Below are 25745 nucleotides of genomic sequence, written 5' to 3'. Positions count from 1 at the left end.
CGCTTGTCCGGCCATGCTGAGGCGGCGTCCCACATACAGCACCTAGAAGGACGTGCAACTATGACATACAACTATCTACTGGGGCTTTGGGGAAAAGAAAGGAGGAGGATTGGCAATAGATGTTAGCTCAGAGCCAGTCTTCCTCAGCAAAAAGAGGAGGATTAGCATGGATGTTGGCTCAGGTCTGATCTTCCTCACATGAATAAATAAATAAATAAATAAATAAATAAATAAATAAATAAATAAATAAATAAATAAAAAGTAAAAACAGAACAAAAAATGAGGAGAATTAGTGACATTTAGGGGTGGGGGGAGGGACCAGGCATCTGGCAGGAGAAATTACTTAGGGGAAGCTCCGACAGAGTGAGGCTGTTGGGCGTGTCAGGCCCCAGTGGGTCACAGGCGCTGGAGCGAGAAGCTGTGCCAGGCACCTCGGGGACCAAGATGACTAAGGCTCAGTCCCTACCCTCCAGGACAAAGACCAGTGTCAAGGAGGGCCCTGGCTTGGGATGAGCATAACCAGAAGCCAGTGGGAGAGCCTGTGGGCCTGTGAGGCTTGAATGAGGGAAACAGAGGCAGTGGCCATTTGTTCTGGAAGGGCTGGGAGACCAGGAGGCAGAGGAGGCATCAGGCACAGACAACCCAGCATGCTAGGAGCAGGGAAGCCTAAGCGTGGAGCAGCAAGAACGTGGTCATCCAGGCTCCGAACCAAATCTTTGCCGGAATTGTAGGACACTTACCTTTGCTTTGGAAATCTGACCTCTCTTGTGTTTTTACTGGGTGACTTTGGGTAAGTTAATTAACCTCTCTGGTCCTCAATTTTTTCTTCTGTAAAATGGGAATAGTAACAGGATCCACCTCATAAGGCTGTTGTACGATTAAATGAGAAAATACTCGTAAAGTATGTGTTAGCTATTATTATCGTCAGAGTTTCAGGGAGGAAGCCTCCCTCCCCTGGGACCATGGGGTGGAGACAGCAGCCATTCAAATGAGAACCCCAGTGGGGAGGCGGGAGCACCCCAGTACTCCTCCCTGCCACCTCTTAACAGGTTGGTGATTTGTTTTTAATAAAAGAAGCTGTTTCCTTAAAGCAGTGAGCAGGTCAGAAGCAGAAAAGAAGTTGTTGAGAAAGGACCAAGTAAAATCCACTGGGCCTTGTGAGAAAGTATAGTTGGCCAGAGATGCTCAGGCCAAGAGGCCAGCCAAGGGCCCAGCCCCGGAAACTACCTCTGGGCCCTGTTGACCCCTCAGGGTGGCTTCTGGAACTGGGGGTCTACAGGAGTGAAAGGTCAGCCCCCATGAGGGAGGGGTGGGTCCCAAGCAGGCTCCTCCCTCTATGGGGAGCACTGGGACTTTCCCCTTTAGGGCTGTGGCCCTGAGACCACTTCCTCTTTCCTCACTCTGAAGCCAGGGGCAGGCCTGCTGAGCCCTTGGGAAAGACAGGAGCAGATTCCAGAATGTCTTAGCCCATCTATGACCCCAGGAGGGGCTGAGTGCACTGGCTGGAGGCCTTCCTCCCTGCTTCAGGGGTAGCTGAGGGCCACCCTGGAGGCCTGCAGGATGGAGGGGGCGAGTGAGGAGAAGCTGGTGTCTGTGTCCAATCTGGTGACTGCATTTGAGAACAGCAGGTAGGGGGCAGCGGGGGTGGGAAGGGTCCCCACGGCAGACTGGCAGCCTCCCTCCAGCTCCTCTGCCCATCCCCAGGCCCTCGGGCAGCACAGGCCCTCCCAGTCTCCAGGCTAAGGAAGAGGGCCAGGGCCAGCTGGGGCCTTACAGTGAGCAGTTCACCCTCTGGGCTCAGTCCTGGACACCTCCTGTCTGGGCAGTGCCCATGTCCCTGGGTCATGGGTTCCTCAGAGCATAAGAGATTGTTGTTGGCACCAGGAGCTGGACCGAGGTGAGAGTGTGTGTGTTGATGTATTGGGGAGAGTCCAGACATGTGTGTAATTATGAGTGAGTGTGGGTCGACCGGACACAGTGTTCAGGCTGCAGAACTCCACCCACTGCCCCTCCAGCAGAACCAGTAGCTAATACTTAGCAAATGTTTACTCCTTATGAGCAGAATAACCATATAACTTATTATTCAAACCAGGACATGATTGAAACTGACAGTAGATGCCATTAAATTTTTGGGGGGAACAACAGGAAAAACTGAGCCTGTCTCAGACAAACTAGTACATATGGTCAGCCTTCTATGGGGCTCTGTTCTAAGTGCATTTTGTTGCTTATTTCATTTAACCATCTAACAGCATAACGGGGGCAGGTTCTATTTCTATTCCCATCTTATAGACGAGAAAATGGAGGCACAGAGAAGAGGGGAAGGCTTTAAGTTCATGGGCATGGGGCAATGCAGGGGCCTCTGTCTGAAGGGAAAAGGCTGGGTTGGATGTGTGAAGGTTATTGGCGGCCCCAGCAGGGGTGGTGTGTGGGGTGTGTGTGTGTGAGTGTGTGTGACATTAATCCACTCCGCAGGCATTTCTTAAGCCCAGGACTGTGTTAGGGACTGTCATAGGTAGGGTTCTCTGAAAATAGACTCTGAGGTAAAGATTTGCTTCAGGAGATTTACTGGGGAGAGTTTTGGGAACACACCTGTGGGGTGAGGGACGCAGCATTGGGCAGAGGGAGAAGTTGAACTGCTGTACACTTGCACTAGAGGCCTCAGCCTGTCCCGGGGGGCTCTGGAGCTGGGATGCCCCTCAGGTTGCTCCAACTGAGGCAAAAAGCTGGATCTTGACACCCCAAATGGACTAGTCACTGGATGTGGGCTTGCCCTTGGGTGAAGCAGCTCTCTTCCAGGGAGAGACTCAGTCAATACCAGTCAGCCACCATACCACCAGCAGCTGGGGGAACAGTGCCTCAGTCATGAAGGGGGTGTGGGCGGCGCGGCACAGCATCGCACAGGAACTGTAGTAGATGCAGGAGCCTAAAGGATGATCCCTGCCCTGAGGGTTTCTGTCTTTGGATGGATGGAATTACCATGATGCCAGGTCATGAACAGCAGATATCCTGGGAGGGGCCCAGACGCTATGCCAAGGGCACTCAAAGCAGACAAAGCCTCCTGTGGGATTCATGGCAGAGGTGACATAGATGTGGACCCAGAAGGGCAGTTCAACATCTTGAGCCTGGTGACCTACCCTGCCTCTCCCAGGGTCTTTTGCCAGCAAGTTCTGTTCAGCACCGAGGACAGCTCTAGGCGCCACCTTCCTGGCCCACCACCCACTTGGGTGTGGGGAGACGGCACTACTCCACCCAACAGGCCAGGCATGCCCAGTGGAGACCTTCAGCATGTGTGCTCTGCCCCAGCAACGCCCCTGGCAGGAGGAGGCAGTCCTCGAACCAGAACGGAGTCAGAGGAGTCCTTGTCAAGAGGATAAGAGACACCTCTTACTGTGTGAGGGGCCCATGCCCGCTGCCTCGCCTGCGCTTTCTTGTGAGGTCTTCCAGCGCCTTAGCTGATCTGAAACTGAGGGGTGAAGAGGAAACAGAAGCTGGCCTGGGGCACTTGGAGGGAAATGCAGAAGCTGAAACCAAATATAGAAGAGAAAGCCTGAGGCTCAGCTGCTTCCATGAGTGGCAGACTTATGGGTTGAGGAACCGGGCATTGGGGCTCCAGAGAGGGCTGGAAGAGCCTGTGAGGAGCCATCGGGGACTGGGTCCCAATCGTCTCTCCGCCAGGAACCAGCTGTGTGACTTGGGGCAGGTCACGTGGACTCTCTGAACCCGTTTCTCCTTGACTCAAATGGAGCCAGCCTTTCTAATCTGAATTCTACCTCTGCCACCCCTAGCTGCAAGTTACTTATCCTCTCTGTACCTCAGTTTCCTTAGCTGCAAAATGGGGGTAATGAAAACCTTTCTCACAGAGTTTTGGAGATTTTGTACCTGTCTGGTCCTCCATTTCCCAGCCTGTCTCTCTCACAAAGGTGCCTACCCTGTGCTGTCATCGCAAGCCTTTCCATGCCAAAGGGAATGGGGCACAGCCCAAATCGTTGGATATATTTATTGAGGGTGGCCTCTGATATCTCAAGAATTTAACTGGCCTGCAGACCCTGTAAGCAGGGTAATAAAGCTGCCCTACATGGGGCTGGCCTGGTGGCATAGTGGTTAACTTTGCATGCTCCACTTTGGTGGCCCGGGGTTCGCAGTTTAGGATCCTGGGTGCAGACCTACGCACCACCAATCAAGCCACGCTGTGGCGGCGTCCCGCATAAAGTAGAGGAAGATGGGCACGGATGTTGGCTCAGGGCCAATCTTCCTCAGCAAAAAGAGGAGGATTGGCAACAGATGTTCGCTCAGGGCTAATCTTCCTCACCGAAAAAAAAAAAAGAAAATTGTTGCCTACAAAGGCCCGTTCCTAGGGGAGCAGAAAAACTGTGCCCGGACTGGTTTTTCCTCTCTAGAGGTGTGGAGGCACAGCTCCCACTGAAAAGCCCCAGCTTTAGCAGCTCTGCCCTCCCTTTAGAGTGTTCCATGGCTCCCACTTTCCCCCCATGTATCAGTTACTAAGCTTTTAGGGCCTTTCCTGCTGCAGAGACTAAAAATAGGGGTGAGGTCCACAGGTGAGGGTGATCTGGCAGGAGTCACTTAAAAACCTCCGTGTGTAGAGGGAGGGATCCTCACTAAATTTTAAACAGGGAAGTATATAATTCCCCAGAGAACAAAACACAGTCATGCTGACTCATTTTGAAGACTGGAGTTCTCTGCAAGAAGACGTTGGGGGAGGGAAGTGGATGTTTTACTTAGCAAACTCCTCCCGAGCACCAGGCACTCAGAGGCCACTGCACACCTGTGATTTGCATTAATTGCCCAAAATCCCCGCCAGGGAGATGCTATTCTCCCTACTGTACAGACAGGAAAGACTCAGGTCTGCTGTGTTCTCTCCAGGAGCCCAGGAGCAGCGCGCAGAGCCCACAGACTGGAGGCCGAGTATCAGCACCCTGGGTGCAGGCCTCCCCAGCCTGCAGGGCCAGAGGAGAAGCCCAACATGGGGGAGACCCTCAACCCAGAGGAGACCGTGGGGTCTGGGCCCAGGACGGTCAGCAGGCGGTACCTGAGCTCCCTGAAGAACAAGCTGTCCAGCGGGGCCTGGAGGAAATCTTGCCAGCCCGGGACCAGCCCCGGGCCAGGGACGCAGGTGCCTGAGGCTAGGGTAGAATGGGGAGCTGGGGGGCCCCTTCAGTGACCTCCTCCCCACAAATTCTCTCCCAGCCAGAGCCAGCACTCCCCCGGGTGGGGGTCTCGTGTGACCAGAGGTCGGCTGGAAGCTCAATTCTCCCCACTCAACGGCCTTTGATTGTGTGTCTACTGTGTACCCCACTGTGGGCATTATTTCACATAGCCCCCACTGCAGGAGTCTTTTAGGCAAGGAAATCGAAACTCACATTTCCAAGGCCACACAGTTTGGAACAGCCTCCTCTGGGTTTCAGTCTCCTTATCTGTGGAGTTCGAGGGCTTGGCTGCCCGATGCTGTGCACCCTGGAGACAGACCGCCAGGGCTCGCGCCCCAGCCCTTCTGCTTCCTAACCGTGTGAGCCTGGGCCGGTCACCTCAACCTCTTTGTGCCTGTTTCCTCCTTTAGAAACTGGGGGTGGTGATCACAGTCATATGTTCTGGTTAGCTTGTTATCTGCACAACAAACCACCCCAAAATGTGGTGGCCAAATACAATTTATTATTGTTCGCAGTTTTCTGGGTTGACTGGAATGCTCTTGGATGGTCTCTCTATTGGTCTCCCTTGGGGTTTGTCTTAGTCAGCTTGGGCTGCCATAACAAAATACCCCAGACTGGGTGACTGAAACAACAGAAATAGGTTTTCTCACAGTTCTGGAGACTGGCGGTCCAAGATCGAGGTGCTGGCAGGGTTGGTTTCTGGGGAGGCCTCTCTTCGCGGCTTGTAGACAGCCGTCTTCTCACTGTGTCATCACATGACCTTTCCTCTGTGCACGTGCTCTGCAGGTCTCTCCCTCTTCTTAGAAGGACACCAGTCCTAGTGAATTAGGACCTCATCCTTATGACCTCAGTTAACTTAATTACCCAGTTAAAGGCCCTCTATCCAAATACAGTTACATTGGAGGTTAGGGCTTCGATATATGGATTTAGGGGGGACACCATTCAGTCCATAAGAGGATCTCTCACGTGGCTGTGGTCAGATGGTGGCCAGGGCTAGAATGCCCAGGATAGCTCAACTCTCAAGCCTGGTGCCTGGGCAGGGACAGCCAGAAGCCTGGGCTCAGCTGGGATGCTGGCACGGCTGGGCCCCTGGCTCCCTCTCCATCAGGGCAGAGAGCTCCAGATGTGGTGGTTCATGGCTCCAAGAGAGCACAAGCAGAAGCTTCCAGGCCTATTAAGGCTTCGGTCCAGATCTGGCACAGGCTCACGGCACCCCATTCTCTCAGTTAAAGGGATCCCAGCACCAGCCCAGGTGCACTGTGGGAGGGCATGAACACTGGGAGGTGACTTTCACTGGGGCATCTTTGGAGACTGTGCCCAAGGTTCCCATCAGAAGAGACCTTCCCCTTCTCCTTCTCCCCCTAACGCCCCTGCAGGAGCCTGAGGAGAAGAGGATCGTCCAGGAGCTGCTGGAGACGGAGCAGGCCTATGTGGCACGCCTCCACCTGCTAGACCAGGCCAGTGGCCAGGATGCCCTAACCCGAGCCCCAGCACCGGCTCTTCTCACCAACCCCCCGCCCTCCCTTCCGACTCACAGCACCAGAGCTGAGAGTTAGGGCCCTGGGATTTGATTGTAGGAAGCCTTAGTCCTTTGACCCTTTTGGCTGGAGTTGGGGCAGAAGACAGGATGTAGCCCATTAGCACCTCTCCCCACTCCTCCCTTGGTGCCTGGGCGGCCTCACGTGTAGCAGAATACACACCAGCCAGTCCTCCCAGGCCCCACACAGCATCCTCATCTGTCATCCTCACCATGGTTACCCTTTCACACTTTCTTAAGGAGCCCCAAGGCTAGAGAGTTAAATCATTGACCATCAGCAGAGGGGTCTTGAGCCTGGCAGAGTCCAAGACCTTGACAGACACAAGATGGGCTCATTGCTGACATTCATCAGCTGCCAGCCTTTGGCCAAGTGCCTGAGTCTCTAGGCCTTGGTTTGCCCATCTGTAAAGTGGCCAGCATACCATCTTCCCTGTCTCTCTTCCGGGGATTGTTGCGAGGATGATGGGAGATTAAGGAGGGGAAAGCATTCAGTAAGCGAGGGAGGGACCCCCGAAGCCCCCTGGAGCTGTCTTGTCTCTCCCTGGGCTGGTGTGTGGGTGGCTCCGTCTCTGCCACAGGCCTAGTGACCCGGCTGTGGCTGCAGGTGTTCTTCCAGGAGCTGCTGAGAGAGGCCCGCAGCAGCAAGGCCTTCCCGGAGGACGTGGTCAGGCTCATCTTCTCCAACATCTCCTCCATCTACCTGTTCCACGTGCAGTTCTTCCTCCCAGAGCTGCAGCGGCGGCTGGACGACTGGTAAGTTCCACCAGGAGCCCCCGAGGCCCCTGACTGCAGCCCTGGGGCATCGGGTTTGGCCTGCTAGGCCCCTGCCCTTGCTGCGTGGCCATGAGAGTCTCCTCTGCTGGGCTCAGTCTGCACAGCAAGGGGCTTGGATGACTGAGTCCTGGAGGCTCTGTGTGTGTGTGCGTGTGTGTGTGTGTGTGTGTGTGTGTGTGTGTGTATGTCCTGGGGAAGGGGATGGATCAGGTCCTCACTCGGCTGAGTGACGTAGGAGGCAGTGGAAATAGCCAGCGCTAACTGAAGGCTTCCTACATGCCCGGCCTTGTGCTTTGCGCCTATAAACTCGTTAATCTTCACATCAGCCTGCTGTGTGCTGACGGCAATTGTGGTTATGCAAGAAGCCCTCTTTGTTTTCAGAGATGACCACCAAAGCATTTAGTGGTGAAATTACTTGCTTTATATATTTTGCCAAAAAAAATACCATGGTGTCTGGGATGTCCTTTAAAATTCTTCAGCAAAGAAGGATGTTAGTAATTGTTAAATCCAGTGATGGGTATATGGGGATTCATTATTATATATTTTTTTTCTTTATGATTGCTTAAAAGTTTTCATAATAGAAGATATTTTTTAAAAAAAGACAACCCTATGAGATTACCTGCCATCATTGTCATTTTTTTCAGCTGGGAAAATTGAGGTACAGAGAGGTTAGGTGACTTGCCCAAGAACACACAGCGAGAGTAAGTGGTGTGGTTGGGAATCAGACTCAGGCAGGCCAGCTCCAGGTTGTGGCTCCTTACCGCTCTGCTCTAACAGTCCCTTGGTTGAATCCCTACCATAGGATGATCCTCGATAAGTTCTTTCCCTCTGAGCCTTGATTTCCTCATCTCTAAGACGGGCCACCGACTGTCCCCCCTGCAGGCTGTGAGACTTAAACGAGATGAGACATGCGGCGTGTCTTGGGCCGTGCTTGGCATGTGGCCCTCGTTATTGTTACGTGAGCAAGATCAAATGGTTATTGAACACCTGCTGTGGGCCCAACACTGTGCGGGCCTTTGGGGGGGCCCAATCCGTGGAAGAGAACAGCATCTGCCCTCAGGGGACTCACAGTCTAAGGGGGGGTGAACCGCACACCCCATACCTGCTAGCAGAAGTATAGCAGAGGGCCGGCCCCGTGGCTTAGCGGTTAAGTACGCACGCTCCGCTGCTGGCGGCCCGGGTTTGGATCCCGGGTGCGCACCAACGCACCACTTCTCCGGCCATGCTGAGGCGGCGTCCCACATACAGCAACTAGAAGGATGTGCAGCTATGACATACAACTATCTACTGAGGCTTTGGGGGAAAAAATAAATAAAAAAAAAAAAAAAAAAGAAGTATAGCAGAAAGGCTGCTTTGGGGGGTTCAGGGGGCCTGGCCTAACCTGACCCTGCCTGGGGTCAAGAGAGGAGGTCCCCAGGCTGAGAGAGATAACTGGGTGCTCCTCCTGCAGGTCGGCCACCCCCCGTATCGGTGATGTGATCCAAAAACTGGCCCCCTTCCTGAAGATGTACAGTGAGTATGTCAAGAACTTTCAGCGAGCCGCTGAGCTCCTGGCCACCTGGACGGACAAGTCTCCACCCTTCCAGGAGGTTATCACCCGCATTCAGGTGAGGGCGGGGTGGGGGCCGGGGCAGAGCCTGCACTGCTGCCCCTGGTGTGTAGGGGCTGTTTCCCCGAGTGATTCTGGGCATGTCCAGGCTCGGCTGCTTCCACAGGCCCCAGCGCCCGCCCACCCTGCCCCCTCCCCTGCCCCTGGGGCAGCCTGACCCACCCTCCCACTCTCACCCCCGCTATCCCTCCCGCATCCCTCCTCAAGAGCAGCGAGGCCTCGGGCAGCCTGACCCTGCAGCACCACATGCTGGAGCCTGTCCAGAGAATTCCACGCTACGAGCTGCTGCTCAAGGAGTACGTCCAGAAGCTGCCAGCGGAGGCCGCAGACCGGGCTGATGCCCAGAGTAAGGACACCCCAGGGGGCCCAGGGGCCCGGGGAGGCCTGAGCCACTCCCACATATTTATTGTGCACCTGCTAAAATGGTTCTGATGACCATTAGCCATCAGCATTGATCCTTGGCACTTCATAGACATTATCTATACCGTTAGCCATTTTTTTACAGATGAGGACGCTAAGGCCCAGAGAGGTTGCGTGCCTTGCTCAACTAGAAGGGAGCAGGGCTGGGATTTGGAGCCATGCCTGCACGACACCCAAGCCCGTGCTCTTTCCACTGCGCCCTCTGTCCTGGCTGGGTTCAGGGAGCAGCGAGGGTCCCAGAGGCTGAACTCCTAAGCCCTGTCTTTCAGTGGCTTCCACTCTCTCCACCCTGGGTGGGAAGTGGGCCCCATCATCCGGACACCCCATGTGCCAGGCTGCTCCTGGGGGCACTCACAGCGGGCCCTGAGGCCACTTTGTTAAGCCTCAAAGACCTCCTGGCCCAACCACTGGTCCCAGATTTTCAGGGGGTAACTCTGGCCCTGCCCCCCTTCAGAAGCCCTCGACATGATCTTCTCGGCGGCGCAGCACTCCAACGCAGCCATCACTGAGATGGTGAGCAGCCCAGCCCTCGGGGTGGAGGCAGTGGGCATTCTCAGGGACCGGGTCCCTCATCCCTACAGCTTTCAGCTTCCCCCAGCCTACCCGGGTCTCTATACCCACTCCTCCCCTGATCCTGCCCCGTGACGCCTGACCCTGCTGCTGCCCTCCCTCACACCTGCCCCTGTCCACACAAGGCAAACCCTCCAGAACCAGGGGGGCTCTGCCCGGCCCTGGCTGAGGGCGCACCCCTGTCCCCAGGAGCGGCTGCAGGAGCTGTGGGAGGTGTACCAGCGCCTGGGCCTCGAGGATGACATAGTAGACCCCTCCAACACTCTGCTCCGTGAGGGCCCCGTTTTCAAGATCTCCTTCCGCCGCAGCGACCCCATGGAGCGCTACCTTTTCTTGGTAGGGGGACGCTGGGGGGCCCACCCCACGCTGGGGAGGGCAGTCCATGGGCCACTCTGCTCTGGGTCCTGCCTGCTGACGTCTACCTAGCACTGCAGGAGGAACAGGGAAGACCCTGCTTCTCTGCCCTTCTCTGCTTTGGCACCCGTGTGACTGGAGAAGTCACGTGCTGCCTCCAGGCCTCACGGATTTCCATCTGAAAGGCTTCCCAGACATTCCCTAGGAAGCAACAGCCTTAGAATCTGAAGCCAGTCTGTTTGGCTCCAAAACCTGTGGTATTAACCTGTGCTCTAGGGAGTGCACAGCAGGAGGGAATTAAGTTAGCTACGAGGAAGAACTGCCAGGGTTTGCCCTGAAGAAGCCAGGGGGTCTCCTGGAGATCTGGAAACTGGTCCTGGGCGTCTGGAGGTCTGGGGGAGGGAGCTAGAACCTCTCCTAAGCCCCTGCTGCCCTGAGCCCCTGTGAGACAGGCCTCATAGATTTCTGAGGTCTACTGTGGACCCTTGACGCCCACAGGTAGGGTGACCCTTCAGTGACCATCTACTTGGATTGGGGGCACAACAACCCCTTCCTCATCACACTTGTAACGTCCTGTGAGCTGGCCCAGAGTGTGGTGGGAGGGGAGGGAGAGCCGGCGGTGCCCAGCTCACCTTTGGGAAGCCCCGCCTCACCATCCTTCCCGCCCCCCCACTGCGCACACACTCATCGTTGTGTCTCCCGCAGTTCAACAACATGCTGCTCTACTGTGTGCCCAGGGTCATCCAGGTGGGCGCCCACTTCCAGGTGAGGACCCGCATCGACGTGGCCGGGATGAAGGTGAGTGGCACCCCATCCCCCATGCCTGAGCTGACTGAGGGCTTCTAGGAATACAGCCCCGACCCCGGGGGCATCCAGCTTTTCATCTGGAGGTGGCCAGAATGTCTCAGAGGCCAGGGCGTGTGCAGGCTTGTACCTCTGGGAGCCTCGGTGAGTGAGACTGAGAAAGACAGGTGTATGGAGAGCTACAGACAGACAGAAAAATGGAGACAGGAAGCCCTGTTTTAGGACTAGCAGAGACCCAGGCATAAAAAAAGAGAGGCAGAGATTAACAGATAGAAAAACCAAGAAACAGAGATCAAAACAGAATCGTAAAGAAAATACAGAGAGATGGGGCTGAGAGCATCAGACGCTTAGGGTGTGTGCCCAGGGCTCCGGGACCCAGTGTGTGCGGGCCCTGGCGTCTGCCAGTCCCAGGCAACACGTTCTCCCAGGGCGTGTCCGCTGCTCTGGCGGCCGCATAGCTCCCTCTCCCGGATGGCACGGGCCTGGCAGGTGCAGAGCTGTCTACCCGTCTGTGTCGGTGCAGGAACCATTTTCTGAGTCTGAGGTTTGGAGGCAGCTCTGGCCTTTGACCACGATGATGGTTCCCACTGGCCTATGACCCCTTGGCCTCCTCCTCCCTGGATGTCAGGGAGGCCTAGTTCTCAGCAGCTGATTCTCCCCAAGGTCTGAGTTGGTCCTAGTGTTGTGCCATCCTGCACAGGGCCAGCCTGGGAAGAAGGAAGCACACACACCCAGGGTCTCCACGTACATCTGTGCAGGTTATGCACCACACAAGCACACCTCATCTAAGATGAGCACACTTCATCCACAACAGACATCACAGCTCGTATATTTACAATTCTTATTGTCCGGCAGATGGCAGTCAAGCATCTTGTCCCAACAAAATCCGAATGTTATGCCTGTTTGCCAACAGATGTCAGTCAAGTGTTTCAGGAAAGGGGCATCTTTTTCTAATTAGCACAAAGGCACTGTATGGGCTAGCGGGGGCCTGAACCGGTTCTGACCGGGGCAGTGGTTGAGACTGGGCACGGCAGAGCTCAGGGAACTATCCTCTGGAAACCCTCATCCTGCCCCTATGCACAGGTGGTCCTGGGCCCTCAGGTCAGGAGCTCCCCTCAGCTCCCTTTTTCCTATTAAAAGCATCATATTTCTTCCTACCTCTGGACTCCAAACCTTAGATTTCTCCCTTCTTTTCCCTCCCCCGTCTCCCTCACCCGATTAGTCATGGAGTCTCGCCAGATTTCCTGATATTGTCCCCCAGGTAGCAACCCCTTCTCTCTCCCCAGGCAGGACTGGACCATTTAGGGTGTGACTTCCTAGCTGGCCTTTGGGCCACCAGTTTTGTCCCATTTTGCCCAGATCCAGCCCTTCATCCCTTACACACAGCTCTGCAGTGGCTCTCCCAAACCCTTCTTTCCACATGAGCTTCTCCATTGACAAACCCGCAGAGCCTTCCCACTGCCCAGGGTACTGAGTCCAAGTCACAGCAGGCTCTTTCTAGAGGGAGCAGACTGGTCTGTGGGCCAACATGAGGGGAGGTGTGCCTGTAGTCAGTGCTCTCTGGGAGGTGGTGGGTCGCCCTGAAAGTGTGCAAAGGCCTGGTGACCACGTGGCGGGGAGACAGCAGAGGGCCTCAAGTGTCAGGTGGGTTCAATGATGACAGTGTTCCCCCACACTAAGGCTCTTGGGCTCTAGTCTCTGTTTTGGCTCTCTTTTGTGACTCTCTCTCCATACCGCCTAAGAGAGGTCTATGCTTACAGGACTCTGGGGCTGGGGTGGAAGTAGATTTTCTTCCACCTTTTCCTTGGGAGGCCAAAAATATGAGTTTGAATCCTCATTCTGCCCTTTAGATGCTGTGTGACCTCAGGCAGGTCTCTTGCCCTCTCTGAGTCTCCATTTCCTTATCACCTAAAGGAGGGTGATGTCTGCCTCCCAAGATTGCTGTGAAGATTTTCTTTAACTTCTTTTCCTTCTTTTTTTTTTGTGAGGAAGATTAGCCCTGAGCTAACATCCGATGCCAATCCTCCTCTTTTTTTGCTGAGAAAGATTGGCCCTGGGCTAACATCCGTGCCCATCTTCCTCTGCTTTATATGGGATGCCACCACAGCATGGCTCGACAAGCGGTGTGTTGGTGCGCACCCGGGATCCAAACCTGCAAACCCCGGGCTGCTGAAGCGGACGGAGTGTGTGCACTTAACCACTGCGCCACTGGGCCGGCCCCTTTCTTTAACTTTTTATTATGGACATTTTTAAGCCAAGAAAATGATACAATGAACTCCCATATATCATCACCTGATTCCACAATTATCAGCTCAAAGCCAGTCCTGTTTCATCAGCATCGCCCCTCTTATTTCCCTTTTCCATTGAATTATTTAAGAGCAAATCCCAGACACATCATCATTTCTTTTTTTTTTTTTTTTGTGAGGAAGATCAGCCCTGAGCTAACATCCATGCTAATCCTCCTCTTTTTGCTGAGGAAGATCAGCTCTGAGCTAACATCTATTGCCTATCCTCCTCCTTTTTTTTTTTCCCCCCCAAAGCCCCAGTAGATAGTTGTATGTCATAGTTGCACATCCTTCTAGTTGCTGTATGTGGGATGCGGCCTCAGCATGGCCGGAGAAGCAGTGCGTCAGTGCACGCCTGGGATCCGACCCGGGGCGCCAGTATCGGAGCACGCACATTCAACCGCTAAGCCATGGGGCCGGCCCACTCATCATCATTTCATGTAAAAATACCTCAGCCTATCTTTGTAACAGATAAGAACTCTTTTTTTTTTGCCCTAAAAGATAACAGTACTATTATCACACCTAACAAATTAATGATTATTTAATAACATTAAGATCATTTGGTTCTCCCTGACTGTCTCATAAATGTCTTCTCACAGCTGATCTGTTCAAATCATTTGTGATGTGTTTTTTACATCTCTTTTAATCCATTACACTCCCCCTACCCCCGCTTTTTTCCTCATTTATCGATTGAAGAGATCAGGACGTTTTTCTGGTTTCTTATAGTCTGGATTTTGCTGGGTGCTCCCCTGTGGTGTCATTTAACATGTCCCATAGTCCCCTGTATTTCTTGTAAGTGGTTGGTAATCTGGAGGCCTGACCAGTTTCAGCCATGCAAAGAGACTGCAGCTGGGGGAGGCCCTGCCCTTGGGAGCCACAGGACGGCTGTGAGGTGTTAGGATTGATCCGTGGGTTCAGGAGTCGTGCTGATGAAATGACAACACGCACGGAGACCCTGAGCTCCAAGGCGGGCACACAGGAAGCTCTCTCTGACTGGCAGCTTTCACAGTGGGCTCAGGACCCGTGGCGTTCTGCGCAAGGGGACAGCACAAGACAAGAAATGCAGGATCTCTCTGGCCTGTGCATCCGGCCATCAATTCCTTCATTCACCGTGTGGGATAGAAGGTCTTATTCTAGGCCCTAGATCTGCTCTTGAAAAAGCTGTGGCCCCAACCCAATTTATGATCCAATTTCCATTTTTGGTGAAGCCTTTGTCAACAACTGTCACCCCTACCTCACCCTGGGCCAACTTAGCAGCTGCTAAAATTCCAGAAGCGTTCCTGTTTGCTTAGAGTGAGGCCCAGCATCAGGTGCATTTGCTTGGCTCCGTGGGATTAGGGAGGCGGTGAACGAGCTCCCTACCCCTGTTCTGCACATCTGAATTGTCTCTTGGGCACCCTCCCCCTCCCTCCACCCCACAGTGCCTGGGGGACAGGGGGCGACAAGTCTGAACGCGCTCCCTCCTATTTCTGAGCAGGTGCGGGAGCTGACTGATGCCGAGTTTCCCCACTCCTTCCTGGTGTCCGGGAAGCAGCGCACCCTGGAGCTGCAAGCCCGGTAGGCAGGCGTGCTGGGGTCCTGGGGGCCGGGCAAGGCAGGGAAACCGGGCAAACCGGGAGGGGCTGCTCTCAACACCTGCGTTCACTTTCCGAGCAGGTCCCAGGAGGAAATGATTTCCTGGATGCAGGTATCAGAACACTCCCGGGCCCCTAGGATCATGACCCTTGCCTACCCAGGCCAACCGGGAGGGAGGGGTGCGTGGGCACGAGTGTGTGCCTGTGTACACACATGTGTGTGCCCCTCTGCTCCCTGCTCTTCTTCAGGAGTTGCTCTGTGGTAGTTTGGAGGCAGAGCTGGGTTCAAATCTTGTGGCTTCTTACTGCCTAGCTGGATGGCCTGGGGCAAGCTACCTAACATCACTGAGCCTTAGTTTTCACATCTGTAATCTGGGGTAATAGTTGCTCCTCCCTTGAGTCAGCCGCTGTGTGCTTCGACTCCGTGCCTGGCACCCAGTAGACCTTCAGCAATGTTTGTTGAACATGTGGATGGATGGACAGATGAGCAAGCCCTTCCCGCCACCCCTCTACCATTCCCTTCCCCCCAGGCCTGCCAAGCAGCCATTGACCAAATCGAGAAGCGGAATGAAACCTTCAAGGCTGCCGTCCAGAGCCCTGAGGGAGACACCCAGGAGAGGGAGGTAAAGGACGCCTTCGCGACCCTGCCTGGAGCCACCAGCCTCACTTGGGCTTGCTCCCTCTTTGCTCTACCCAGGCCAGCGGGGAGGGCAGGCGAGTGTCACCCACCAGCAGTGGTTAGAAGGGGCCGAGGAAGCCCACAGACCACAGCATCACCCTGCTCAGAGACTCAGAGCCAAAGGTTCCCCGTTAGCAAAAAATTCCTTTGGGAGCCTCTACATGCAACTGTCCCTAGGGAGGATGTCACAGCTCTATAGCTCTGGCTGGGGGTGGAGCAGTGCAAGTTTGGGTTTGAAAGTAGGGAGAGTGCCTGTGACTTGATTTTAAATCTGAGCTCTGAACTCTGACTTGCTGTGTGTCTTTGCTGAGTCACTTGACCTCTCCGGGCCTCAGGTTCCTCAACAGTAAAGTAAGAATGATAGTAACTGACCTACCATACAGTCTTCATCTGTTCGGTCAGCTTCCTGTGGAAACCACTGGAAAGCACATCACACATAATCCCCGCCACAGCAGGGGCCCCAGGGCCTCAGGGAGTGGGCAGAAGAGGTCACTACGTGCCCGCCCTGCTGCCCAACAGCTGCAGTCCGAGGAGCTGGGCCTCCGCGCGCCCCAGTGGATCCGGGACAAGATGGTGACCATGTGCATGCGCTGCCAGGAGCCCTTCAACGCCCTGACACGCCGCCGCCACCACTGCCGGGCCTGTGGCTACGTGAGTAGTCCTGCCAGCACCCCGGCCTGCACTGGCCCACCTTGGCCTCAGCCCTCCCCTCCCTGCCACCTCTGCCGGTGTCAACCAGTGCAACCCAGCCTCCTTGTGTGCTCACTCCGTGCCAGACGTGAGTCACCTCGTCTGGACCCCACAGTGCCCACCTGGAAGCACGGCTTCTGTTATCCCCGTTCTACAGATGGGGAAATGAGGCTGGGAGAGGTAAACAGCTTGCTCAAGACACTCCCCAAAGCTGAGCCCCGTGATTTGCCTGCTTTCTTACCAACACTTCCCAAGGTCCCCAGAGCCACCACCAGGAAATGGTCTCCAGTTCCAGGGTGGGGGCATCCAAAACCCTTAGCCCCGCTCAGGCCTGGCACCCACCACCTCATCAGCCCCACACCTGCTACACTCCCACCCCCATCGTCCTCGCTTCATGACCGACCTCGGCTCCCTGTCATCTCCTCTTCTGCGCAAGTCCTCAGCACTCCAGCAGCTGCTCAGTTCTGTTGCTAACTCTGCCCGCCGGGCTTGGGCCTCAGTTTCCTCATCTGTCCAATGGGGATTATAATACCTACTTCCAGGGTGGTAGCGAGGATTCAACAAAAGAAGGTTCCCTCCCTTCCCTCTCCTTCTCCTCCTTTCTTTCCCCCTTCTCAATAGCTCAGGCAGGGCTCACTCGGAGGAGCCTGAGCCAGCAGCTGATGGAGGAAGGAAACGTGTCCACCCCACTTCCTCTTATCAACCGGTTATCAGAGGCAGATCTAGCTTTGCTTTTTAAGCACCTGCTGTACTTGAGCTGTGCTCTGTTGACATCACAACCCCCTCCGTTTACTCTGCAAACAGCGAAGCCCTTAAAGACCTCAGTCCTTAATGACCTCCAGGGAACAGGAGGAAACCAGCTGGGCAGGTTGGGGCCAGTCAGGGAGGTGTCCCCAAAATGTATTACACAGCAATCAAGACACAAAGTAAATTTCTAGGACCGGGACACACCTATGTTCAGATGTAACTGACGAGTTATATCCCAGAGCCAAATAGAAAGAATCTGGGGATTAGCTACTGTTCTTGGTGATTCACATCTGTAAATACCAGTTGAGTTGATTCACACTTTCGACTTTGTAAGTAGTTCCTAAAAAATTATTAAAAATAGTTAAGAAGTACAAAAAGGCACAAAGAACAATATAACAATACCCGTGTACCTGCCTTCCAGGTATATGGAAGAAAGAAAATATTCTGACAACTAAATGAAATGTATGGTCCTTAATGGAGGGAAAAAAACTAGCTGCAGAGGTCTTATTGGGACCACTGGGGGAAATTTGCTTATGAGGCATATATAGATAATAATATCGTATCGCTGTTAAATTTCCCAAGTGTGGTCATGACATTGTGGATAGGCAGGAGAAAGCCCTTGCTCTTAGGAGTTACAAGCTACATATTTACGGGTGAGGTGTCATGATGACTGTAATTTACACTCAAATGGTCCAGAGAAAATAAAATACATGTACATATAGAGAGAGAAAGCAAATATGGCAAAAATGTTAACAGTTGGTGAATTGGGTGGGGGGTTATCATTGTATTATTCTTTCAACTTGTCTGCAGGTTTTAAATTTTTCAAAATAAAAACTTGGTGGAGGAGAGTATAAATACACATTGATAATATTTAAACATTTTAAATCTCAATAAAAAATAAAATAAAATGCTCTGTAGGTAGTTGAAGCCCCCTGTGTGAGGTACCTTTGCCCAATCTAGGACTTTCTCATGCCCGCACATACCTTTGTACACTGTGAGTCATCCTTTCGGTGGTTTGGGTGCCCAGTTTCTGTCTCCGCGCCTGCCAGACGGGAATCCTGGTGAGGGTGGGGCAGGCCCGGGCCTCCTCCTGCGAGTCCTTCCCAGGCCGCGTGCTGTGCTGGGCACACAGACGAGCTCCCTGGGAAATAACCCTCCTCCCTCATCTCTATTTCTTGGCCCCCGTTTCCAAGCTCACATCCCCGACTCACTGTGACAGCCTAGCCTTCCTGGAGTCACATCCTGCAGCACCCCTCTTTCTCTCTGAGTCTCATCATGCCTCTTTCATCCCGGCTCCCTGGCATGATCCATGTCGGCCTTCTTGGGGCCTTCTCCGTGGTGGGCTGAGGGTGGGCCCCACTCCACCAGAGCCCACAGAGCAGGTCTTCCTGGCAAAAACAACCAACCTAACATGTTAGTGTTAGAGCACGCTTGACTCTGTGATTGAATGGGATGCAAAATTTGCATGAATATTAAAGCTGAACTGTGGAATTTTAAAGACATGTCTTGTTTGTGGAGGACCGGTTGCTGCCAGTCAGCTGTGCGACCCTCTCTGGGCTGCCCTGCCCTCAACGGCAGGTGAAGATAAAGCCCCAGTGCTGTTCACCTGTTGGGGTGGCTGGTGAGATGGCAGAGGGGAGAGAGAGAGAGCACTTGGAGAAGTGAATCAGATGCAAGGGGCATGTGCAGGGCAAGCCCCTGGGATTAACAGCTGCCTGCGGGGGCCAGCCCTATGGCGTAGCAGTTAAGTGTGCGCGGCAGCCCAGGGTTCAGATCTCGGGCACGCACCGACACACCACTTGTCAAGCCATGCTGTGGCAGCATGCCATATAAAGTGGAGGAAGATGGGCATGGATGTTTAGCCCAGGGCCAGTCTTCCTCAGCCAAAAAAAAAAAAAAAAAGAGGAGGATTGGCATGGATGTTAGCTCAGGGCTGATCTTTCTCACAAAAAAGTAAAGCTAAAAAAACCAGCTGCCTTCACGAAAGGGGACACTGAAGGGCAGGAATTTGAGACCTGCAGTGGGGGCCAGGTCTCAAGTCCCCAGTGGGGAGCCCAGAGCCTGAGGTCTCCCCCTGCACTGCAGCCTCCAGGCAGCTGGGCCTCTGCCAGCACGGGGACACCCCTCTCTGCCTCCATTCCTCTCCTGAATCTTGCTGCTTCTTCCTCCTGTCCCTGGTTGCTCTCACGCCGCCCCCCGCCGGCCAAGGTACAAACACGGCATCCCCTGCCTCACCTCAGGCCCCAACCCCTCCCGCCTGTCCTCCCCCAGGTGGTCTGTGCCAGGTGCTCCGACTACAGGGCCGAGCTCAAATACGACGACAACAGGCCCAACCGAGTCTGCTTGGACTGCTACACGTTCCTCACGGGAAACGTGCTCCCTGAGGACAAGGAGGACAAGAGACGGGGCATCCTGGAGGTGAGGGCCCCTTCCCCCACTGAGCAAATGCGTGCGGGGTGACACGCTGGCCCTGTCCTAGGTGCTGAGGAATAAGCCAGCTGGGGTCACGCTCCCTGTCCTCCGCTCTCTGCCCACAGACATCCCTCCCCCCGACCCCTGTCCCCCAAACAGAGCTGGGCCTGTCACCAAATGGAAGCAACTTTTGGCTCCAGGCTGTCATCCAGCTCTTCCGCCTCTCCCCTGTGTTCACATCCCACAATCACACAGCCTCTCTGGACAGTTCCTGTTCACGTCCCCATGCCCTGCCCCAACAGCCTCAGGAGGTGAAGAGAGCTGTGCGGCTGATTCCGTTTTACAGATGGGGAAACTGAGGCTCCAGGTCAGGGTCCCACTGCTGGACAGAGGCAGGCTGGAGACTTCATTCTAACTGGAAGGGGCTTCAGGGACCTATCTCATGGAGACCCAGGCCCAGAGAAGTGACTTGCCCAAGGTCACACAGCGAGTTAGGAGCCAGCTCTCTGATCTCTGCCACAGACGTTCCCTCTGCAGCCCCTGGGGCCTCGCTGAGCCACTCCCCACCCCAGAGGTGCACCCGGGCTGCTCCCTCCCTGCCCATCAGCACCCATGGGGCACTGGCTGTGTTCAGCTTCATGCTGTAAACACAATGTGACCCGGCCCTGACACTGGTTACCACTGCCCCTCCCTCACTAAAGGCTGGGTCGACATCCCACCATCCCGGGGAGGTGGGAGAAGACCCCAGTCTATTCCAGCTGAACACAGCTCCCAGGTTTCAAACTGGTTCCTTTCCATCAACATCTGCCCGCTTTCCAATCCCCCCATTCTTCTAGGTCCAGCCCCTGCTCACATTCTCCCTGACCACTAGGCCACACAGCCTGCTCCTGGAGAGAGGGGATGGTCAGCCCCTTCTCAGGCCCCAACTCTGTCCCCTGGGGCAACACAAGTGATAAGCACCCCCAGCACCTGCCCCAAGTTCAGGCTGGCTGGGGTTTGACCGCAGCTCTGCCACTGGCCAGCTGTGTGACCACAAGCCTATCATGGGACCTCTCTGAGCCTCAGGGACAAATAACTCCTCCTTGCAGGATGGCTGCAAGGATTAGAAAGAGTGATTGTCAGGCCCTCAGACCAATGTCTGTCGCATAGCGGGTGCCCTGTTCCCTGACATTCCCTCTCTCTGATTTTAGAAAGGGTCCATGGCGTGGTCCGAGCAGAGCCTAATGTGCAGCTTCCTGCAGCTTGTCGGGGACAAGTGGGGCAAGAGTGGCCCCCGGGGCTGGTGTGTGATCCCCCGGGATGACCCCCTGGTGCTCTATGTCTATGCTGCCCCTCAGGTAACGCCGCCACCTGCCCCCCCCCCGGCTTTGGCCTTCTCGTGGTATGTGTCTGTTGGGGAGGGCGGGTGAGTATTGTGGGCCCATATATGGTATGAGGAAGCTGAGGCCCAACGACGACATGGCTCCCTCGAGTCACAGGGTTAGCTGCTTTCAGAGCTGGGCCAGGACTCCAGGTCACCACTGCGTTGCCCTCAGGGGGCGGCCAGTTCTCCTCTTCCTTGGTGCCCTCTGGCCAGCCCACCCTGCTTCGTGGGTGTTTGGGGTGTCAGAGGCAGGTGTGTGGCTGGTACCTTCAAAACAGCTGTCTGAGGTGGGGGGGCTAGGGGAGAGCATCGGCCCACAGCTCTCTCCTCCCCTCCCAGGACATGCGGGCTCACACCTCCATCCCCCTGCTGGGCTACCAGGTGAGCTCTGGGCCCCAGGCGGACCCCCGGGTCTTCCAGCTGCAACAGTCGGGCCAGCTCTACACCTTCAAGGCCGAGACCGAGGAGCTGAGGAGCCGCTGGATGAAGGCCATGGAGCGGGCGGCCAGCGGCTGGAGCCCCAGGGGGCCCAACGACGGGGACCTGTCTGACTGAGCCACAGCCGGCCACTCTCCCCCTCAGAGCCTGACTCCTGCCACGGCTGCCCCTGTGGCCTCTGTGACCCATCACCCCAAGCCGAGCTTTCAAATAATCCATTTCCAGCCATCTGCGCCCAGACCGTGTGTCCTGATTGGAGACTCAGAAAACGTGGGTCCATTCCTTTGGGAAAGGGGTGACCCAGCGTCCTGGTTTGCCTAGAGCTGAAGGGGTTCCTCGGACCTGGGACTTCAGTGCTAAACCAGGCAAGTCCCAGGTAACCCAGGGCTGTTGGTTGCCCCAGTGTGGTTCTCAGCCTGGATTATGCATTAGTATCACCTGGGGAGATTAAAAAATCCTGATGAAAAAATAAATATAAAAATAAACTAAAATTTTAAAAAATACCAATGCCTGTATCCATCTCCAAATATTCCTGCCTTAACTGGTCTGGGATGGAGGAGGCCCGGGTGTATTCAACATTACACACATGGGTCTAACGTGCAGCCCGGGCTACCTGGGATGAAGAAGAAGGCAAGCAAACTACCACTGGTTGAGCACCTGTCAAGTGCAGGCGTGAGAGTAATAATAACAATAAATAATAAACATCTACAGGGCCAGGCACTGTGCTAGGTGTTTTACATGGATGATCTCATTTTACCCGCAGGAGTTAATAATCCTCATTTTCCAGATGAGGACACTAAGTCTCAGAGAGGTTTAGTCATTGGCTCGAGGTCACACAGCTGGTGGATACCAGAGTCAGGTTTTAACTCAGGTCAGATCTCCTTCCATCAAGCAGCAGAGCAATAGGGCAAGCAGAGAGGGGAGGCACGTGGAAGAGGAAAGGAGGGAAAGAGGGAAGAAAGGAGGGAAAAGGAGGGAGGAGGAGGCAGGGCAGGAGCAACTGCCCTCTGGAGGACCACCTCTGTTTGGCCCCTGGCTGGTGGGTGAGGCTGCTTGTTCATAAGGGACCACCAGGGGGTAGCAGTGGCGAGCAGGCCACATCCAGTGGCCCCAGCCTGGGCCCTGACACCCTAAGCTTCTGTGGTATTTGAATTTTTGTTTCAGTATCGTGTATTACTTCTATCATCACAAGAATAAGAGTGCCTTTCCCACGTTAAGGGGACAATAACAGAAGGAACAAGGGGAGATTCACCTGCCCTCCCCTCCTTCCCTGAGGGCCTGACCTGCCACCACATGGGGTCACTAAGGCATCAGTGCCAGAGCCCAGAGGCTGTGTGCCCCAGCGGCCACTGACACTACCTGGAAAAACCCAGTGGGTATGTGGTCGCTTATTCCACGAACGAGTGTGGAGACGTGGAAACGTGTAGTAACCAGGGGGTGGAGCAGAACCTGGACCTGGCAGAACTCAGGGGCCCACCGGAAAGCCACGGACACTGAGAGGGTGCTGTCCTCCAGGCTCTTCTGGGAGCTCACAGGCGCCCATGTGGCCTGAGGGAGCTCCTGGCCTTCCCTGGCAGTGCCTCACCTTGGATTCGCTCCCCTGGTGACGGGCTGCATCAGGCGGTGAAGACTGTCAGGGCTTTGAGTTTTTACTACCAAAGGTCCTTACTTCTAAAAGGCTGGAGGCTCCCCTAGCAGCCTGGTGGTGCTGGTGCCCACATGCCCCCACCCTAGAGTGGGAGCTCAGGGGGAGGAGGGAAGGCTGGCAGATGCCGGGGGGGGGGCCATCTCTGGAGGGCCTGGTGGACCCTGGTCAGCTGGAAGACCTCTCTGCTCCTTGCCTTGCCTCCTGGGAAATCTCCGTTCTGCAGGAGCTGGCCCTGCTGCTGGCACCCTGGGGCTCCGGGAACGGTATTCATTCATTCATTCATTTCTTCCTACACTCGTCATCGCTAGCATTATTGAGTATTTTACTATGCAGTAAGCACTAGGCACACATCATCTCATTTCATTCTGGAACAACCTTTTGACATCAGTTCAAGTGTCCATGTTTTATGGACGAGGAAGGCGAAACCAAGCAAAACTAAATAACTTGTCATGGTCACCCAGCCTGTAAGTAACGAACCCAGATTCAAACCCAGGCCCAACTGATTCCAAGTCTGGCTCCAGCTGGGGCTGGGGGGCAGTATCTCCCAGTGGTTAGTGGGTCCAGGCCGCCACACAGCTCTGCCACTCACTGGCTATGTCGTCTTGGGCAAGACTTCACCACCCTGTGCTGGTGTTTCCTCACCTGTCAAAAGAGGATAACCACGGTCCTACCTCCCTGGGGCTTGGGGAGGTTGACTGAATGACTGTGTCCAGCACTGAGAACGGTGGCGACCACACGTGATTATGACAGGTGTTCACAGTTTCCAGCTCTTTCACACTGTGCCGCCTGCCCCCCTGTGCTGCAATGCACACATTTATGGGGAATATGGGGACACAAAGTTGAGTAAATCATAGTTCCTGCTCTTAGGGAGCTCAGCGTCTGGGTCATTAGAATCACCTGGCAAGCTTTCAAAAAACTCCCAATGCCCAGACTGCACCCCAAGCCCGTAAAATCAGAACCCCTATTTAGGCTGCAGCTGTGGCATCAGCAATTTAAAGCTCGCTGGCGATTCTGAGGGACAGCTTCCTCTGAAAGGGCAGAACCAGTTCTTGAGCCGGGATTCCTTGGCTCTGGTCCCCAAGGGTTCCCAGGGTGGGGTTAGTCTGAGTGCGGGTGTGGGAAGTGGCCTTACTACGGCGATAAATGAGTTAGGTTTATTGAGGTATAATTTACATACAGTAAAACCCACCCTTTATAGTGTAGTTCTATGGGTTTTGGCAAAAGGGTACAGTCATGTAGCCAACACCCCAATCAAGAAATAGAATAGTTCCATCCCCCCAGAAGTTTCCCCATGCTGCCCCTCTGTGGTCACCCACTCTCCGCATCCCCTAGCCCCTGGCAACCATTGATCTGTTCTCTGACTTACGGCTTTGTCTTTTCCAGAATGTCATCCATAGGGAATCACACATCTTGTAGCCTTTTGAGTCTGGCTTCTTTTACTCAGCGTCACGTATTTGAGACTCATCCACGTTGTTGTGCAGATCAGTGGTTTGTTCCTTTTCATTGCTGAGTAGTATTCCCTTGCATAAGAATGCCACTGTTTGTTTACCCATTTACCAGCAGAAGGACATTCACGTTATTTCCATTTTGGGGCAATTATGAAGAATGCTGCTATAAACTATAAGCATTCATGTCCAGGTTTCTGTGTGAGGAGACATTTTCATTTCTCTAGGGTAAATACCTAGAACTGATCACTGGGTCATATGGTTAAGTGTATGATTAACTTTCTGGGAAACTGCCCAGCTGTCTTCCAGGGTGGCTGTACCATTTTGCATTCCCATCAGCAACGATGAGACTTCCCATTGCTCACATCCTTGCCAGCATTTGGCACAGTCAGGGCTTTTTTTGTTTTTGTTCGTTAGTTTTTAATTTTAGCCATTCTGATGGGTGTACAGTGCTTACAACCTTTTTTTTTTTTTTTTTTTTGAGGAAGATCAGCCCTGAGCTAACATCCGTGCTAATCCTCCTCTTTTTGCTGAGGAAGACCGGCTCTAAGCTAACATCTATTGCCAATTCTCCTCCTTTTTTCCCCCCAAGCGCCAGTAGATGGTTGTATGTCATAGTTTCACATCCTTCTAGTTGCTGTATGTGAGACGCGGCCTCAGCATGGCCGGAGAAGTGGTGCGTCAGTGCATGCCCAGGATCCGAACCCAGGCCGCCAGTAGCAGAGCGCACGCGCTTAACCGCTAAGCCACGGGGCCGGCCCTACAACCTTTTAAAGTTTATGAATGTATCGAAAACATCACGTTGTATGCCTTTAATCTATACAATTTTTATTTGTCAATTATACCTCAATAAAGCTAGGGGGAAAAGTTTATAAATGTAAAGAAATAAGGGCCTTTAATAGTAACTATTTTGAAAACTCATAATCATTTAAGCACCTATTATGTGCCAGGCAGTCTCTTGATCCTTCCAAAGTCCCAGGGGCAGCTGGTATGATAAGAAGGGCACCCGTGACGGTCCCATAGGCTCAAATCCCAGCTCTGTTGTGGGCTTGCTGTGCGACGTTGGGCGCATCACTCAACCTCTCTGAACCTCCATTTATTTATGTAAATAGGTTGAGCGATGCCCACTTGCAGGTTTGGTATGAAAACCTGATAAGATAACGCAGGGAAAGCTCCCGGCCCACAGGAGGAGTTCGGTAGCTGGGAGCTGTTATTAGCTACGCTCTTTATG

General features: G+C 54.2%; 1 protein-coding gene across 5 annotated transcripts; it reads left to right on the top strand.

Annotated features, from left to right (window-relative positions):
- The first annotated feature begins 411 nt into the window (after positions 1-411).
- Positions 412-21924, top strand: FGD2 (FYVE, RhoGEF and PH domain containing 2). 5 transcript variants are annotated; one of them, XM_058554465.1, is made up of 16 exons: positions 1399-1628; positions 4882-5131; positions 6542-6622; positions 7307-7455; positions 8927-9083; positions 9293-9431; positions 9960-10018; positions 10265-10411; positions 11135-11227; positions 14996-15075; positions 15175-15205; positions 15623-15715; positions 16291-16422; positions 19480-19626; positions 20811-20957; positions 21323-21924. In XM_058554465.1, exons 1-16 carry the CDS (start codon positions 1561-1563, stop codon positions 21536-21538), a joined length of 1989 nt encoding a protein of 662 aa, XP_058410448.1. In that variant the 5' UTR covers positions 1399-1560; the 3' UTR covers positions 21539-21924. The 5 variants fall into 5 exon arrangements, with proteins under 5 accessions (XP_058410449.1, XP_058410448.1, XP_058410447.1 ...); XM_058554464.1 differs by having other exon boundaries at positions 15172-15205; XM_058554466.1 differs by lacking the exons at positions 1399-1628; positions 15175-15205 and adding an exon at positions 412-790 and having other exon boundaries at positions 16224-16422.
- The last annotated feature ends 3821 nt before the right edge of the window (positions 21925-25745 follow it).

The sequence above is a fragment of the Diceros bicornis genome, chromosome 14 (assembly GCF_020826845.1).
Source record: "Diceros bicornis minor isolate mBicDic1 chromosome 14, mDicBic1.mat.cur, whole genome shotgun sequence".
Taxonomy (NCBI): domain Eukaryota; kingdom Metazoa; phylum Chordata; class Mammalia; order Perissodactyla; family Rhinocerotidae; genus Diceros; species Diceros bicornis.
This window is presented reverse-complemented; position numbering and strand designations above follow the sequence as displayed.

What these genes read in the sequence shown, in the direction of transcription:
- FGD2 (XM_058554463.1), top strand. Translation starts at nt 1,561, where the DNA reads ATGGAGGGGGCGAGTGAGGAGAAGCTGGTGTCTGTGTCCAATCTGGTG. An exon ending in TCGACGTGGCCGGGATGAAG is followed by an intron (nt 11,228 to 14,995) that starts GTGAGTGGCACC and finishes ATTTCTGAGCAG; the next exon opens with GTGCGGGAGCTGACTGATGC. An exon ending in AGAGACGGGGCATCCTGGAG is followed by an intron (nt 19,627 to 20,810) that starts GTGAGGGCCCCT and finishes CTCTGATTTTAG; the next exon opens with AAAGGGTCCATGGCGTGGTC.